This window comes from Musca autumnalis, unplaced genomic scaffold (genome assembly GCF_047663935.1).
Source record: "Musca autumnalis isolate F117 unplaced genomic scaffold, ASM4766393v1 scaffold_1, whole genome shotgun sequence".
NCBI lineage: Eukaryota > Metazoa > Arthropoda > Insecta > Diptera > Muscidae > Musca > Musca autumnalis.
Window position 1 is genome coordinate 129,858,702 of NW_027411644.1, and position 19,114 is coordinate 129,877,815.

The 19,114-nt window shown below is 35.2% G+C and overlaps 1 protein-coding gene across 3 annotated transcripts in view; it reads left to right on the forward strand.

Annotated features, from left to right (window-relative positions):
* Positions 1-18,535, forward strand: part of side-VII (sidestep VII transmembrane protein) — a 1,783,907-nt gene extending 1,765,372 nt beyond the window's left edge. For 2 of the 3 annotated variants that reach the window (XM_073992706.1, XM_073992688.1), the window contains exon 16: positions 17,902-18,535. In XM_073992706.1, coding sequence (XP_073848807.1) covers positions 17,902-18,300 — 399 coding nt within the window. In that variant the 3' untranslated portion in view covers positions 18,301-18,535. Of the gene's footprint in view, positions 1-13,847; positions 14,906-17,901 lie in introns of those variants that run through there. The other variant, XM_073992682.1, reaches the window with a different exon arrangement.
* The last annotated feature ends 579 nt before the right edge of the window (positions 18,536-19,114 follow it).

Genomic DNA, 19,114 nt, shown 5'->3' on the forward strand with positions numbered 1-19,114 from the left:
CAAACTTTTTGACCCAGTTGGTTGGTTAAGCCCGGATATTATAACGTAATTATAATGCAAAAGGTCTGGATGGATCAGATTGGTTGGGACGATCCCCTTTTGTCCGCTACTTATTCGGAGTGCGTAAATTTGTGGATGCTCATCCTCAAGTAAATTTAATAAAAGTTTCTCGTTGGATTCGATATACTCCGGAATGTTCGGCTAAACTTCACGTATTTTGGGATGCATCCGTTAAGGCATACGCGGGATGGCGTATATAAGAATTGAGTCTCCAGATAAAAATGTGTTCGGGCATTTGTTATCGTGTAAGACAAATACCGATCTCAGTCCCTCGGCTGGAACTTTTTGGCTTCTAAACTGTTAAAAGTTACTGTTAAAGAGATAGACTAAGAATTTCGTCAAGTTTACTGTTGGACGGATTTTGCAATTGTGTTGTCGTGCCTTAGGAAAACCCCCTCCACTTGGACTTCATTCGTGGCGAATCGAGTGTGTAGAATTCATGAAAACGTTGGTAATCATAATTGGTATCACGTTAGGTCGGAAGATAATCCGGCAGATTTGGGTAGTCGTGGAATTTCGCCAGCAGATTTGGCAGCTAACCCCCTTTGGTAGCGTGGGCCGATATGGCTTAGTCTAAACAAGTCGGATTGGTCTAGAGATCTGGTTCCGCCGGGGACTGAAATGGAAGTGGGACCGGAGTTCATTGTAATTTTTCGTATTTCTCGTCCAATGTTGAAGATGTGCTGGAAAAGTTTTCGTCTCTCATGAAAGCACTTCGTGGTATGGCTTATTGGTTAAGACGCATTCAACAGATACACCCGCGTCATAAGGGTAATTATTCGTATTCACTCGCCTGGATTTCCGCTGCAGAATTAAACGAGAATCGAACTAAATTAATTGTTACTGCTCAAAAACTCCATTTCGCAGACGAGTATCAATGTCTAATAGATAATAGGCCGCTGCCCATTACACTGTGCAACAAAATTCAATTTTTTTTCAAAATGATGGGAAAATCGAATAGATTATGAAAGTAGAGCTAAAAATATGAGACACGTGTATCGGCGTTTTAAAAGTTTACGTCGGAAAGTAACCAAAATAGGCGGGGCAAGTTCCGCCCATTTTTAATTTTTTCGAAATATTCGAGTTAAGATATCTTTGAATCCTTCCATTTCAGGTATATAGTGTCTTTGGCAACTTTACGAAGGAGGATGTGGGCAAAATTTTCGTTAAAAATTTTAATCCTCATGCGGTTCATCAAAGGGGTCTTTTTTGTCCTTTTTCAAAAATCTTTCAAAAACTCCTTAAAAATGTGGTTGTATCAAATCCAAATATTCTACAAAATTGTTCGCCATAAAATTTTACTATAGGTCTCAGAACACACAAAATCTGTAACTCTTGTCTAATCGCCAGGAATCTCTAAAAATGAAAAACACGTTTTAGGGTTAAAATCATCTGATTTTATTCAAAATTGTCCCACAAAACATAATTTTATAGAGATGATGTCAGAGACAAAAATATTCTTCGTCAAATTTCACTATGGGTCACCAAAGAAATGAAATGTCTATTTACATTTTATAGGATGAAAATATCAGTATCAATTTTGCTGAAAAAACATGCAAATATTTGTCAATTTTTTTGATGAAAAATTTTTCCTTCTTTTTTCGAGTTGGTACATGGAAGTAATATGAAACTTGGTTATAGGTGAAAAGTGTCAAAGGATGAAAAATTCTACACAAAATTTCACTATGAGTTTTAAAATAAACCAAATATCTAAGTATACTATTTCCTTAAAAAAATTAGATTACAAATTTATATATATTAGGATGAAATTATGTTTTAATTTTGGACTGTTAATTTTACATAATTCCATACTGGATCAAAATCTAGCAAAATCCTTTACTTTTTGGGAATATTGTTAAAGAAAGAAATATTCCAAATGAAATTTCATTATGGGTCTCTGAATAAAAGAAATCTATAACCATAGCATATAACATTCTTAGCTGCACTTGTTTTTGATATATATGTTTTAGGACCATATTTCCCAATTTTCATACAGATTGTCGTTGTATTTGGATACTATAAATATCATATTGATGGTTTTTCGTTGTGAATTCATACAGAAGATGTTGTGCGTTCCATTCATAATGTTTTTGAAATATTTGTGGTGCATATATATTTGGAATATAAAAAACCCACATTGGACATGCCCAAATTGCGTATTTTTAGTACTTTCAACTTAAATTCCGTAGTTTGGATAAGCCATTGGTTGCATTCATGATACAGCTTTTTATGTCAAATGCTAGTGTTAATTCCGTAAATGCCATCAAAGTAGGACTTAGTCCCATCATTGTAGTTTTTTGGACCACACCAAATTGTACATGTGAGAGCCCATATGACAGCTATATTTTCACTTGACCATAGCCGTAGACCTCTAATGTATTTTCATTTACAATATAAGCAACCAATGGCTTATCCAAACTACGGAATTTAAGTTGAAAGTACTAAAAATACAACGACAATCTGTATGAAAATTGGGAAATATGGTCCTAAAACATATATATCAAAAACAAGTGCAGCTAAGAATGTTATATGCTATGGTTATAGATTTCTTTTATTCAGAGACCCATAATGGAATTTCATTTGGAACATTTCTTTCTTTAACAATATTCCCAAAAAGTAAAGGATTTCGCTAGATTTTGATCCAGTATGGAATTATGTAAAATAAACAGTCCAAAATTAAAACATATAATTTCATCCTAATATATATAAATTTGTAATCTAATTTTTTTAAGGAAATAGTGTACATAGATTTATCGTTTATTTTGAAACTCATTGTGAAATTTTGTGTAGAATTTTTCATCCTTTGACACTTTTCACTTATAACCAAGTTTTATATTACTTCCATGTACCAACTCGAAAAAAGAAGGAAAAATTTTTCATCAAAAAAATTGGCAAATATTTGCATGTTTTTTCAGCAAAATTGATACTGATATTTTCATCCTGTAAAATGTAAATGGACATTTCATTTCTTTGGTGACCCATAGTGAAATTTGACGAAGAATATTTTTGTCTCTGACATCATCTCTATAAAATTATGTTTTGTTGGACAATTTTGAATAAACTCAGATGAAGTCCGATTTTAACCTTAAAACGTGTTTTTCATTTTTAAGAGATTCCTGGCGATTAGACAAGAGTTACAGATTTTGTGTATTCTGAGACCTGTAGTAAAATTTTATGGCGAACAATTTTGTAGAATATTTGGATTTGATACAACCACATTTTTAAGGAGTTTTTGAAAGATTTTTGAAAAAAGGACAAAAAATACCCCTTTGATGAACCGCATGGGGGATAAAATTTTTAACAAAAATTTTGCTCACATCCTCCCCCGTATAGTTGCCAAAGACACTATATACCTGAAATGCAAGGATTCAAAGATATCTTAACTCGAATATTTCGAAAAAATTAAAAATGGGCGGAACTTGCCCCGCTTATTTTGGTTACTTTCCGACGTAAACTTTTAAAACGCCGATACACGTGTCTCATATTTTTGGCTCTACTTTCATAACCTACTCGATTTTCCTCGTCAATTTTTTTGTTGTCGCACAGTGTTATTGACGAAAATGGTGTCATGATAATGGATGGTCGGCTAACCCGTTCGCCAACTCTTTCTACTCTTTCTTATTCGGAACGCAATCCAATTATCCTACCATATATAAAAGAAGGTTTGCTCGATTTTTGGTCGAATACGTGCACCTAAAATGTGTTCATGGGGAAGTACAACTCATGCTTAGGACGTTAAGAATGGAATATTGGATTCCACGAGTTAAAAATATGATTCGGTCGGTAGTGCATAATTGCAAAATATACCTTTTGGAGAAGAAACGACATTGTAGCCAAATAATGGCGGCGTTTCCTCCAGAGAGAACCATTATTGATAGGGCGTTCAGTACAACGGAAGTCCCCTTTGCTGGTCCTTTCGACGTTAAGTCATCTACTGGTCGTGCCTGCAAGATAACAAAAGGATACCTTTGTGTGTTCGTGTGTTTTTCTACTAAAGCGATACATTTGGAAGCAGTTTCGGATTTGTCGACTGCTAATTTTTGGCCGCACTTCATCGCAAGTCGTGGTTGTCCCCTCTCGATATTTTCGGACAATGGTTCGAATTTTGTGGGCGCTTCTCGCGAGTTACGTCGAAATTTCCGACAATTCATTCGAGATAGTTGTGATTCGGTTGCTTCTACATTCGGAACTCGGGACCTTTCGTCGCATTTCATTCCAGCCGGTTCTCCACATATGGGTGGACTCTGGGAGGCTGGAGTGAAAAGTTTTAAGCAACACTTTCGAAAACAGTGTAGTATGTCACCATCACATTATGTTGCCATGCACTTTGATGTTCTATATTTTGTTTTGTTATGCTGATCAAGCGCCACAACGAGTTCATTGCTTTCATGCTTTGTTTTTCTTTTGTTTCACAGCGCCACAGAGAGTTCATTACTCACTCATATATGGGACAATGGTTTAGAGTTCCAATTGGAATTCTAAACTATTGTAATGAGTCAGAAGTTGGCCAATGGGATTGAAGAATATCCCAATAGTAGATTCATTGAGTAAAGTTGTAAAATATGAATATGAGTGAAAGACTCAGATGCCAACATATGTGGAATATTACAAGTACACATACATATGTAATTGTATCGATATTGAACTCTTTTCCTATTGGTTGGGAGTTATTCAATATTGAGTATTTTTGTGATTTTAGAAATTAAGAACTCAATCTTAGATTTAAGAATTTTTATATAAAAACAGAAAGAAAAAATAAAGAAGTCAGACTTGTTCCTGACATCAAAAAAATAGCTTGCTCTAACAGCAAGCAAAAGAAAAAGTTGAGTTTCATTACATGGCGATCCTGCCAAATTAACTTCCTCTAAAATCGGCAAGTATTCCTGCGTTCCATCCGCAGATGAAAATAGCTGATCCTGCGTCAAGCCGCAGAGAAGTTCCTTTGAAGACACTGCCATACTGTCCGGGCAGTCCGATCCAAGCCAGGATCGTGGATTAAAGAAGAAGGACCTCCACCAACCACCAACCAGATGTCAGGCCCTCAACCGATTACAATAGAAGAATATAAGAGAAGGAGTCAACGGAGGTCTAGAGAGGAGGACCGGCTCACGGAGATTCCTTTGGTCGACACCCCTCGCCGTAGAGGAGGCTTAAGAAGGAGAAGGCCCTTCTTCTACGTGAAATTAATTCAGATCCGCCACCTCCTTGGGACCGGGCGTCGAGGTTATGGTTACGCGTAGACGAGATTGAATTCCTCATAAGGAATTATCTCGAAAATAGGAAGTAAGAAAATTTTTTTTTATTATTAAACGCTGCCTCAATCTGCAGACGTTAGGGCCAGTAAGCGCTAGCCGCTCGTGGTCAAATTTTTTTTTTAATAAAAAAAGATTATGAAATGAAATAAAACGGTGTTCAAAATTTTGTAAACCATGGGAAGCACCCAGACAAAGATAAGCGAGGTAATTCAAGCAACTGCTAATGCTCCAACAGCAGTAAGTGTGAGCGTAGAGGTATTAATATTAGTTTGTGTTATTATAACCATAGTAGCAATAATAAGATATTTAAGGAGATATGTAAAGAAACAAATACGCAAGCAACAAGCCAGGTTGAGTGCGTTGCAGTAGAAACCGAGACTAAAAATTGTAATACCATGATTAATTGAAGAAACATAACATTGTAGTTAAAAATTGTAATACCGTGATTGAATGAAGAAAAATAATATTGTAGTTAAGAATTGTAATAGACCATGGATAAGGTTTTACAGTCTTTAGGTATATTAATATCAAATGCGAGAAAGTCATTGAGCAAACCGTACACAAAGGAAACCATAGAAAAAAAGAAATTAGAGTTAGAAAACTTACAAACAGACTTTAAGAACATACTAGAAAAAGAAGAGCTCGTAGATCCAGTTAAGTTTCGGACGAGGTTTAACGAATTGAAAGCTGAAGCTTTAGGCTTATTATTAGAACACTCAGAATCAGCTCAACAGGTTTGAGATAAAAACACTGCAAAACAAGAAGGCGGGATGGAGACCAATGATCTGAAGACTATTGTTACTTTAATACCGGTTTTTACAGGTAAAAAAGAAGATTTGGAGAGTTTCGCTGCTAATCTAGAGTTAGTATACGAGACAGTTCCTGAGGAAAAGAAAGAATTCTTCTTTAAATATGTCTTTTGTTCAAGATTAGATAGTCGGGTCAAGAATAGGGTGAAACAGAAAGGATTACCTAAGAACATTACTGAATTATTGTCTGCCTTAAAAGCAGCCTATAAGCCCGTAAAGTCGTCTAATGCCATTTTGAACGAATTGACTGGTTTAACTCAGAGAAATAACAACTTGCAAGGTTTCGCTAATAAAATAGAAAGTCTTGTTTCTGAGCTTAACGAGATTCAGATTTCTGATTTAGGTGAACAATGTAGAGATGCAATAATAGCTACTTACAACCTGACAGCATTCAATACATTCTTGAATGGGCTTCAGGATCAACAAATTGTTTCAACTATTGAGGCTAGTCGTGTATCGACATTTGCCGATGCTTTGCAAATTGCAGAAAGATACGTATCTCGTACAAAACAGAAAGACGTGATGTACCATAATGCACAAACTAATAGGGATAATAAAAATGGTAAAAAGAAATATTACAATAACGGTAATAATAACAAACGATATAACAACAATAACGGTGACAATAACAATAATAATGGCTACAACCGAAATAAGGGTAACAAAAATAAAAAAATTATAACAGGAATGGACGTAATAACAACAATAATAATAACAATAATTATAATAGGAATGATAATAGGAACAACAATAACAACTGGAATAAAAATAATAATAATCATAATAATGGTAACAATAGCAGAAACAACAATAACTACAATAGTAGGGATTATAATGTTAACCAGGTACAAGATCAGGGAAACTTTCAGGTTCCGGAGACCCCAAGACCTTCGTCTTCGGAGAGCACACAGTAAAAAACAGAAACATTTTCAGTATATCATCTAACCTCAAGAATTATGTAAGATTAAACATAGTAGATGTAGACTATCCACTTACATTTTTAATTGATACGGGTGCCGATATTTCTTTGTGTAAGGAGAAATTTTTGTACCGTTATGAGGAAAATCCAGATGATTATTGCAATTTAACAGGCATTTCGAGGGAAATAATTAAATCTTTTGGGTCAACTAATGTTAGAATAGATGTAAATGGTATGGTTATTGAGCATAGTGTTCAGCTAGTATCAAATGATATTCCACTTAGTACAGATGGAATTTTAGGCAGAGATTTTTTATCGAAATATAAGTGTAACGTTGATTATGATAGGTATATCCTAACATTTAATTTAAATGGTGAAAGCATCACAATTCCTATACATGATAGTTCTTTCAAAATTAATCAGGTAGTTGTACCGAAGAGGAGTGAAATCATTCTACCTTTTACCATCAATTTGGTAGAAGACGCAGTAGTATTAAATCGGGAAATTACGAAAGGTGTGTTTTTGGCTAATTCTATAATTCCGAAAAATGGAAATAAGCATATCAAATTACTGAACGTTACTGACCAAGACATGACGATAGATCATATGAAATTAGAAACAGTTCCTTTAAGCAATTATGATATACTTACAGTTAACCATTCTTACTCACACAGTAGTTATACGGATGAACGTTTTGAGAGGTTAATAAGCAAAATTAATTTAGATGACTTAAGTGAAGGTCATAGGAAAGAGATTGTAGCTATATTAAGGAAATATCAGTCGACATTCCATCTTGAAGATGAGGATTTAACGACAAACAATTTTTATAAGCAGAAAATTAACCTTGAAGACAAAAATCCTGTTTATATAAAGAATTATAGACTACCACAAGCACATAAGGAAGAAATAAATGCTCAAGTACAAGATCTTTTGAAAAGTAGAGTAATTGAACCATCAGTTAGTCCTTATAATGCACCATTGCTTTTAGTTCCAAAGAAAGGACAGACGGATTTGAAGAAATGGAGATTAGTTGTAGATTTTAGGAAACTTAATGATAAGATTGTTAATGACAAGTTTCCATTAACTCGTTTGGACGATATTTTGGATAGATTGGGTAGAGCGAAATATTTTTCGACGTTAGATATGACTAGTTCTTTTCATCAGATTGAGCTTGATCCTAAGTCAAGACCACTGACAGCATTTTCGACATCTAATGGGCATTATCAGTATACAAGATTACCCTTTGGTCTTAAAATATCATCTAATAGTTTTCAACGTATGTTGACAATAGCTTTATCTGGTTTGGAGTCTGAAGCATTTCTTTATGTGGATGACATAATAGTTTTTGGATGTAGTTTCAAACACCACAATGAGAATCTCATTAAGGTACTAGATAGACTGAATAGGTACAATTTGAAACTCAACCCTAATAAATGTTGTTTCTTGAAACCAGAGGTAGTTTATTTAGGTCATTTAATAACTCCTAATGGAATTAAGCCAGATCCTTCAAAATACGATGCAATAACCAAGTATCCAGTTCCAAAAAACGCAGATGACGTTAGAAGATTCGTAGCATTTTGTAATTACTATAGACGATTCATTAAAAATTTTGCCGAAATAACTACATGTTTGAACTCATTATCTAAGAAGAACACTAAATTTGAATGGACGGAACAATGCCAAAAGTCATTTGAGACGCTTAAGAATAAATTGATAACACCACCAATTTTACAGTATCCAGATTTTGATAAACCTTTTATACTAACTACAGATGCTTCTGATTTTGCTCTAGGTGCAATACTATCGCAAGGAGAAATAGGAAATGATAGACCAATATCTTATGCAAGCCGCTCTTTGAATAAACATGAGAAAAATAAGCCAGTCATTGAAAAGGAATTATTAGGTATACATTGGGGAATTCAGTTTTTCCATCCTTATCTTTATGGTAGGAAATTTATAGTGGTTACGGATCATCGTCCACTAGTCTCATTGTTTTCCCATAAGAATCCAAGTTCCAAATTGACAAGAATTAGATTAGAACTATCAGACTATGATTTTGAAATTGTGTATAAGAAAGGAATTAATAATACTAATGCTGATGCACTTTCACGTATTAAAATAGACTCCAATATATTAAAAACAATGATACCTCAGAATATTGACGAAAAAGTTAAGAAATCGCTGGTGATAACACGAGGAATGAAAAATAAATTGCGCAATATGGATAAAGATAATGAGATGACATACCCCGATGAGCCTGATCAACTCAAAGTAGTGGAATGTACATCCATTAAAGATATAAAGCTAGCTAAAAAATTAAAATTTATAATTGATGTGTCGACAAAAGAATTCACTTTTCTTGATAATCATTCTGTGAACGAATTGGCCATAAGATGTAGTGATAATCCTTATTATCTAGATAATATTTTGGAGAAGCTATCATCTGAGTTAAGCAGATTGAGTATTAAGAATATCGCACTTAGTAAAAGTGACGATATATTTGAAATAATAACCCATGGGAAATTTAAAGAAAAAATGAATAAATATTTGAAAAATAGTGACGTCAGAATTCTTTTATATGAAAATCCTCGAAAAATATTTAATGAAAAAGAAAAATATGAATTGATAAAATTATATCATGATACACCATGCGGAGGTCATTTTGGAGTAAGAAAAACATTATTAAAACTAAAACAGAAATATATATGGAAGAACATGTGCAAGATGGTAAAGAAATACGTATCTACATGTGATTTGTGCCAAAGAAATAAACAGATTAGACATACCAAAGAACCGTTAATGAAGACAGATACACCATTAAGTAGCTTTGATACAGTAGTAATTGACACGGTAGGACCCTTAAGACCCTCAGATAATTATAGATATATACTAACTATGCAATGTGAATTAACTAAATATATAATAGCTGTACCTATGGAGACAAAGGAAGCCAAATCAATAGCTAGAAATTTGAATGCACATTTAATATTGAAGTATGGAATATTCAAGACTCTAAAATCTGACAGAGGTACTGAATTTGTAAATGAACTAATGGATGAGATGTGTAAACTGTTAAATATTGAACAGAAATTCTCGACACCTTACCATCATGAGACAGTAGGTTCAGTTGAAAGAAATCATAGAGTTCTGAACGAATATTTTCTTTCTTTTGCTAATAACGATAACTGGAAAGAATGGATACCGTATTATGCTTTTGCATACAACATCACACCACATGTTGACACAGGGTATTCACCATTCGAATTAATTTTTGGAAAATTACCAACAATGCCAGGCGAGAAAGTAATGAATAGTGAACAGGTATATGATACAGAGAATTATGCTAAGGAATTAAAACTTAGGTTAAAAATTTCATTAGATAATGCTAGAAATATAATTGAACAAACTAAAATTAAGAGAAGTTTAAATTCATTAGATAGTACGAATAGAATAGACATTAAAATAGGAGATTTAGTTTTAGTTAGAAAGGAAAATAGAAGAAAGAATGAATCACCTTATCATGGTCCATATGAAGTAATAAATATTGATAATTTAAATGTTACAGTAAGAATTAATAACAAAGAAAAAGTATTTCATAAGAATTTGTTAAAAAAATATAACAAGTAATGTAAACCAAAATATTCTTATTTTAAGAATTTTACTATCAGTATGTATGTAAACAAAAAATATTTTATTTCCTAACAAAAAAAAAAACCAAAATAGAAAACAAATATTTAGACCACTTAAGATCATATGTCAAAATAAAGAACAATTTTATAATTTTAAGTGAATCACAAAGAGAATACTTGACACCACCAAAAAGAATTGTCGTAAAATGCATACAATTTGTTTATGCCCACACAAAAATTGTATACATTTCTTTTAAGGGTGAGGGTGTAGTATGTCACCATCACATTATGTTGCCATGCACTTTGATGTTCTATATTTTGTTTTGTTATGCTGATCAAGCGCCACAACGAGTTCATTGCTTTCATGCTTTGTTTTTCTTTTGTTTCACAGCGCCACAGAGAGTTCATTACTCACTCATATATGGGACAATGGTTTAGAGTTCCAATTGGATTTCTAAACTATTGTAATGAGTCAGAAGTTGGCCAATGGGATTGAAGAATATCCCAATAGTAGATTCATTGAGTAAAGTTGTAAAATATGAATATGAGTGAAAGACTCAGATGCATGACAACATATGTGGAATATTACAAGTACACATACATATGTAATTGTATCGATATTGAACTCTTTTCCTATTGGTTGGGAGTTATTCAATATTGAGTATTTTTGTGATTTTAGAAATTAAGAACTCAATCTTAGATTTAAGAATTTTTATATAAAAACAGAAAGAAAAAATAAAGAAGTCAGACTTGTTCCTGACATCAAAAAAATAGCTTGCTCTAACAGCAAGCAAAAGAAAAAGTTGAGTTTCATTACAACAGGTTTAAAACGTTCGGCAGACATTTAAAAGAATTGGCCAACTTCTGGATGTAAGCACGTCAAATGGCATTGTAAAGCGGCCCATAAATAATTTGGTCACTTTGACCGACCAACCCTCGAACTCCGAGTAACCTTTAATTTCTTTTCGTAGTAAAATGGGCGCTTCAAATATGTTCGGCATTGATCTTGTAATGCAAATCGACGATCATTTGGAAAAGACTGAGAAAAAGAAGCGCACTACCTCGGAGGTAGTTGAGGAGTTGGTGAAGCCGATAGCTGCCGTAAAGTTCACCGAGTCCGAGTAAATGCAAAAATCCTAGAATCCATCACTGCGGGTTCTACGGGGGAATTATCGAAATCCGTCACTGCGGATCCGATTTTGCGAAAGGTTTCCTCCGAACACCTTTTAAACTCTGAATCCGTAATTGCGGGTTCTTCGGTTCACCATTCGATCGCGGCACTCGATGAGCACATGCAGACAATTTTTAGAAATTTCATTAAATTCTCGTCTCGATTTCATTGCCAATCATCGATATTGTACTCGTTGTCTGGGGAAATGGCACCAAGCAAGATGTTGCCACAGTTCTAAGACTTGTTTCAAGTGTGGTGGTGATCATCACTCTTTCCTCCATGATGATGAAATTGTCAACGGCTCCCAACCAGTTTTTCGTCATCGTCAAAGTGCACGGGCCCGTCCATAGACACGTCCCTCGTCCCATCCGAGTATAGTACGTCCGTGAATAGCGAAACAATAGGTCTCGTTGTACAACTGCAGTGCGACGATCACCTTTTTCCAGTTCCTGCAATGTTGGACACATGTGCCATTCAGAGTGTTTTGTGTGCATCAATGGTAGACCACTTGATTCTTGTTACGTTCGACATGAATGGTATCAGGCTTTGCCGGATGTCAGTATCGTCCTCCTATGATCCAACGCAATCAATAGCCTTCATGGTGAGAGTGGCTGATTTTAGTCACGTGTCCACCCCTAGGGAAGCGGTGTCAGAACGAGTGAAAGAGGCGTTTCTTGGGCATACCTTGGCGTACATTTACTTTTTTAGGGCTGGTCGGCTTGCTCTAGTGCTTGGTCCTGAAATTTCTAGCAGAGTAATGACTCATCGGGTGCAAGCGTCACCTGGGCTACATATAGCACAGTACACCATATTTGGATGGGTACTATCTGGCGTTTGCTATACGTAGTCCAGATTTGTAAATATATACATGTTAGATATAAGTAGTAAACTATAGAAAACATATGAATTGAATAAAATAAAATTGAATTGCTCACAAACACTGCACCACCTTTTTTATTATATATCCTTTATTGTTATTGAATATAATTATCGATCTGTGTTACAACATTAATAATTTTCCAAGGTCGGCGTCAATGTTTAAGTAAGAATATATTTCAGTTAAATTTGCATTGATTGGAAATGCTCGCGTTTCGCTTTACTTTCATTGTATTCGATTCCCTCAATCGTTAGAAAACTGCCTACTCCTTTTTTGTAACAACATTGATATGTCATCTAGGGGTTTTCGTGCGAGTGTTGTTTTTGCCTCTACGCGACCTTTCGGCACTATTATTGATACTTCGTTTTCGATCGCCAACTGTAACACAGGCCATCTGTTCGCCTTGCTATTTGTCCCTTTATTTACTTCTATATTTATTTTGATTTACTCAATAAAGCTTCTGTTTTTATATTCTTTGAAACTAAAACCTTCGTGTTTTATTTCTTTTATTTTTCGGAACGCAATTTCGGAGCCTTTACAACATTCATCGTGTAAAGATCACGAAATTGTACTATTACATTATACCCCTGATGGCCAAGCCATTGCTGCTTACGCAATCAGCAGTAGAACACAAAACGACCACCATAATTTTTACACCAGTGGAGACCAACAAAATACAATCAAATCAATGATGATTATCGTTTGTGTTTGTTCACGTACAGTGTGCGTGAGGGAGAAGAGCAAATGCAAAGACAACTCAGTTGGATCGCTGATACTGTTTTTGCAAAAAAAACGCATTCCTGTTTTACACGCAAACTATACCCACACAAGCTGCGCAAACGTAAAAAGTAGTTGCAGGTTCTTGCAAGTATTTCTCAGTTCTCTTTAACTGAACAAGTCTGTTATCTAACAGCATTTTGTAAAAGTTTGTGCAAATTTGTAGGTTATCGAACAGTCCTGGTATTAAAACAAATATCGGAATAGCTTTTTGTGCTTTTAATTTTTAGTACTTTTATTTATAAGGTTCTTAAAAATTTTCGGTTAGCTTAGGGCTTCAGTAGTCATTTCTATATCCTACATTTTATGCTGTAAGATTAAGTAAAAACAATAATTATTATACATTTCAGCATGGAAGTCAATACGAAAACGCATTTTCTCAAAGTACACTGCCGAGAGCTGAGCATGCGTGGTCACATTATAATTGCTTAGTGTCTGGGCCCAGATATCTAAGTCCAACAGCGGAAGTAAATCATCAAATTCTTCTAACCACAAACAATTTTGCCCCTAGATTATTTTCAGAACCTTTCACGTCAACAGCAATAAATCCTGCACCTTCATCTCTCATATCACCCTTGTTTCGATCGTTAAACCACGAAACCGCTCCATCTACAGAAATATTACGAATCAACAATGTTCCTGCTGAAGAAGATCATACAAAAATTCTGACCTTGCAAACAACTAGTGTATCCGATCATGCCATAGCAATTCACACGCAGCTATTCAATAAAGGAACCAGTATCGCATGACAATAGGGAATTCACAGGGTTGGTGACACAGCCCTGTGACAAAATGTCGACTTATCATCAAATATTTTGTAGATTTAATCTTCAAACCACCAAATTTTGTGTGTAGATCAATCAACGGCGATATTAAAATGTTTTTATAAAACATTTTTGCGAAAAAGACTCAGGATAAGCTTCCGTTTACAAAAGTAATTGTACAAAATAAATCCTTATAATCAACGAGAAAAATGAAAAGAGTCATCTTGGAAGTTGTTGTTTATTGCGTTTAATATTTAGAAATTACTTCAATTGTCGCAAAATCCGTCAACGTAAATATGTTAATTGAATTAAAAATTGGATGATTATTTCAGTTATCTGAAGTAAAAGTTATGATGTCGCAACCTGTGCTATTGTATCTGATGTTGACATAATACAAATGGCTACCATAGTAAGGAATACGGGGATTTAGAGAATTACACGATGGCAACCCAATATAGCCAGAAAACGCCACATTAGCTAAAGTAATAGAAGGATGCAGTGTTCTATTTAAAATTTTTCAAAAACAATAGTATTTCAAAAATTCAGAACCAGATGTAATGGAGAAATTTATATGAAATCTTAAAAACCCTGTAGAGTATTGATAAAAATCAATAAAAAGAACCAAAATTAATGAAATTAAAAAACCTCTTATTTATTTGAGGGGGTGGGGGTAGTAAAGAATTTTGGTTGAATAATTTTAAAATTTTTGTTTATTTAATTATTCACTTCGGTTGTTGCTGTTCTTGTTGTTGTAGCAACGCATATATGTTCGTGCATTATTTCAGTTATCAGGTTCTAGTTCCTCTGTTCCAGACTCAAGAATTCTGCAACCTGTACTGGATGCGTTCATAAAGAATCAGGAGACAGGTCAGTGGGGTTGGTTGGGCGGCTAAACAAATGTTGTGTGCCGTGTGGTCCCACTTTGTTGGTCGTTTCAACGTTAAGTCAGCTACTGGTCGTGCTGCAAGACAACAAAAGGATACATTTGTGTGTTCGTGTGTTTTTCTACTAAAGCGATACATTTGGAAGCAGTTTCGGATTTGTCGACTGCAAATTTTTTGGCCGCACTTCATCGCACGTCGTGGTTGTCCTCACTCCATATTTACGGACAATGGTAGGAATTTTGTGGGCGCTTCTCGCGAGTTACGTCAAATTTACCGACAATTCATTCGGGGTAGTTGTGATTCGGTTTTTTCTACATTCGGAACTCAGGACGTTTCGTCGCATTTAATTCTAGCCGGTTCCCAACATATGGGTGGACTCTGGGAGGCTGGAGTGTAAAGTTTTAACCAACACTTTCGAAAACAGGTTCAAATCGTTCGGCCTACATTTGAAGAATTGGCCACATCCTGGATGTTCGCACATCAAATGGCGTTGTAAAGCGGCCCATATCTAAGTTGGTTCCTTTGACCGACCAACCCTCGAACTCCGAGTAACTTTTAATTTCTTTTCGTAGTAAAAAGGGCGCTACAAATATGTTCGGCATTGATCTTGTAATGCAAATCGACGATCATTTGGAAAAGACTGAGAAAAAGAAGCGCACTACCTCGGAGGTAGTTGGTGAAGCCGATAGCTGCCGTAAAGCTCACCGAGTCCGAGTAAATGCAAAAATCCTAGAATCCATCACTGCGGGTTCTACGGGGGAATTATCGAAATCCGTCACTGCGGATCCGATTTTGCGAAAGGTTTCCTCCGAACACCTTTTAAACTCTGAATCCGTAATTGCGGGTTCTTCGGTTCACCATTCGATCGCGGCACTCGATGAGCACATGCAGACAATTTTTAGAAATTGCATTAAATTCTCGTCTCGATTTCATTGCCAATCATCGATATTGTACTCGTTGTCTGGGGAAATGGCACCAAGCTAGATATTGCCACAGTTCTAAGACTTGTTTCAAGTGTGATCATCACTCTTTCCTCCATGATGTTGAAATAGTCACCGGCTCCCAACCAGTTTTTCGTCATTGTCAAAGTGCACGGGCCCGTCCATAGACAAGTTCCTCGTCCCATCCGAGTATAGTACGTCCGTGAATAGCGAAACAATAGGTCTCGTTGTACAACTGCAGTGCGACGATCACCTTTTTCCAGTTCGTGCAATGTTGGACACATGTGCCATTCAGAGTGTTTTGTGTGCATCAATGGTAGACCACTTGATTCTTGTTACGTTCGACATGAATGGTATCAGGCTTTGCCGGATGTCAGTATCGTCCTCCTATGATCCAACGCAATCAATAGCCTTCATGGTGGCAGTGGCTGATTTTAGTCACGTGTCCACCCCTAGGGAAGCGGTGTCAGAACGAGTGAAAGAGGCGTTTCTTGGGCATACCTTGGCGTACATTTACTTTTTTAGGGCTGGTCGGCTTGCTCTAGTGCTTGGTCCTGAAATTTTTAGCAGAGTAATGACTCATCGGGTGCAAGCGTCACCTGGGCTACATATAGCACAGTACACCATATTTGGATGGGTACTATCTGGCGTGTGCTATACGTAGTTCAGATTTGTAAATATATACATGTTAGATATAAGTAGTAAACTATAGAAAACAAATGAATTGAATAAAATAAAATTGAATTACTCACAAACACTGCAGAACCTTTTTTATTATATATCCTTTATTGTTATTGTATATAATTATCGATCTGTGTTACAACATTAATAATTTTCCAAGGTCGGCGCCAATGTTTAAGTAAGAATATATTTCAGTTAAATTTGCATTGATTGGAAATGCTCGCTTTTCGCTTTACTTTCATTGTATTCGATTCCCTCAATCGTTAGAAAACTGCCTACTCCTTTTTTGTAACAACATTGATATGTCATCTAGGGGTTTTCTTGCGAGTGTTGTTTTTGCCTCTACGCGACCTTTCGGCACTATAATTGCTACTTCGTTTTCGATCGCCAACTGTAACACAGGCCATCCTTGCTATTTGTCCCTTTATTTACTTCTACATTTATTTTGATTTACTCAATAAAGCTTTGCTTTTATATTCTTTGAAACTAAAACCTTCGTGTTTTATTTCTTTTATTTTTCGGAACGCGATTTCGGAGCCTTTACAACATTCATCGTGTAAAGATCACGAAATTGTACTATTACATTATACCCCTGATGGCCAAGCCATTGCTGCTTACGCAATCAGCAGTAGAACACAAAACGACCACCATAATTTTTACACCAGTGGAGACCAACAAAATACAATCAAATCAATGATGATTATCGTTTGTGTTTGTTCACGTACAGTGTGCGTGAGGGAGAAGAGCAAATGCAAAGACAACTCAGTTGGATCGCTGATACTGTTTTTGCAAAAAAAAAACGCATTCCTGTTTTACACGCAAACTATACCCACACAAGCTGCGCAAACGTAAAAAGTAGTTGCAGGTTCTTGCAAGTATTTCTCAGTTCTCTTTAACTGAACAAGTCTGTTATCTAACAGCATTTTGTAAAAGTTTGTGCAAATTTGTAGGTTATCGAACAGTCCTGGTATTAAAACAAATATCGGAATAGCTTTTTGTGCTTTTAATTTTTAGTACTTTTATTTATAAGGTTCTTAAAAATTTTCGGTTAGCTTAGGGCTTCAGTAGTCATTTCTATATCCTACATTTTATGCTGTAAGATTAAGTAAAAACAATAATTATTATACATTTCAGCATGGAAGTCAATACGAAAACGCATTTTCTCAAAGTACACTGCCGAGAGCTGAGCATGCGTGGTCACATTATAATTGCTTAGTGTCTGGGCCCAGATATCTAAGTCCAACAGCGGAAGTAAATCATCAAATTCTTCTAACCACAAACAATTTTGCCCCTAGATTATTTTCAGAACCTTTCACGTCAACAGCAATAAATCCTGCACCTTCATCTCTCATATCACCCTTGTTTCGATCGTTAAACCACGAAACCGCTCCATCTACAGAAATATTACGAATCAACAATGTTCCTGCTGAAGAAGATCATACAAAAATTCTGACCTTGCAAACAACTAGTGTATCCGATCATGCCATAGCAATTCACACGCAGCTATTCAATAAAGGAACCAGTATCGCATGACAATAGGGAATTCACAGGGTTGGTGACACAGCCCTGTGACAAAATGTCGACTTATCATCAAATATTTTGTAGATTTAATCTTCAAACCACCAAATTTTGTGTGTAGATCAATCAACGGCGATATTAAAATGTTTTTATAAAACATTTTTGCGAAAAAGACTCAGGATAAGCTTCCGTTTACAAAAGTAATTGTACAAAATAAATCCTTATAATCAACGAGAAAAATGAAAAGAGTCATCTTGGAAGTTGTTGTTTATTGCGTTTAATATTTAGAAATTACTTCAATTGTCGCAAAATCCGTCAACGTAAATATGTTAATTGAATTAAAAATTGGATGATTATTTCAGTTATCTGAAGTAAAAGTTATGATGTCGCAACCTGTGCTATTGTATCTGATGTTGACATAATACAAATGGCTACCATAGTAAAGAATACGGGGATTTAGAGAATCACACGATGGCAACCCAATATAGCCAGAAAACGCCACATTAGCTAAAGTAATAGAAGGATGCAGTGTTCTATTTAAAATTTTTCAAAAACAATAGTATTTCAAAAATTCAGAACCAGATGTAATGGAGAAATTTATATGAAATCTTAAAAACCCTGTATAGTATTGATAAAAATCAATAAAAAGAACCAAAATTAATGACATTAAAAAACCTCTTGTTTAATTGAGGGGGTGGGGTAGTAAATAATTTTGGTTCAATAATTTTTAAAATTTTTGTTTATTTAATTATTCACTTCGGTTGTTGCTGTTCTTGTTGTTGTAGCAACGCATATATGTCCGTGCATTATTTCAGTTATCAGGTTCTAG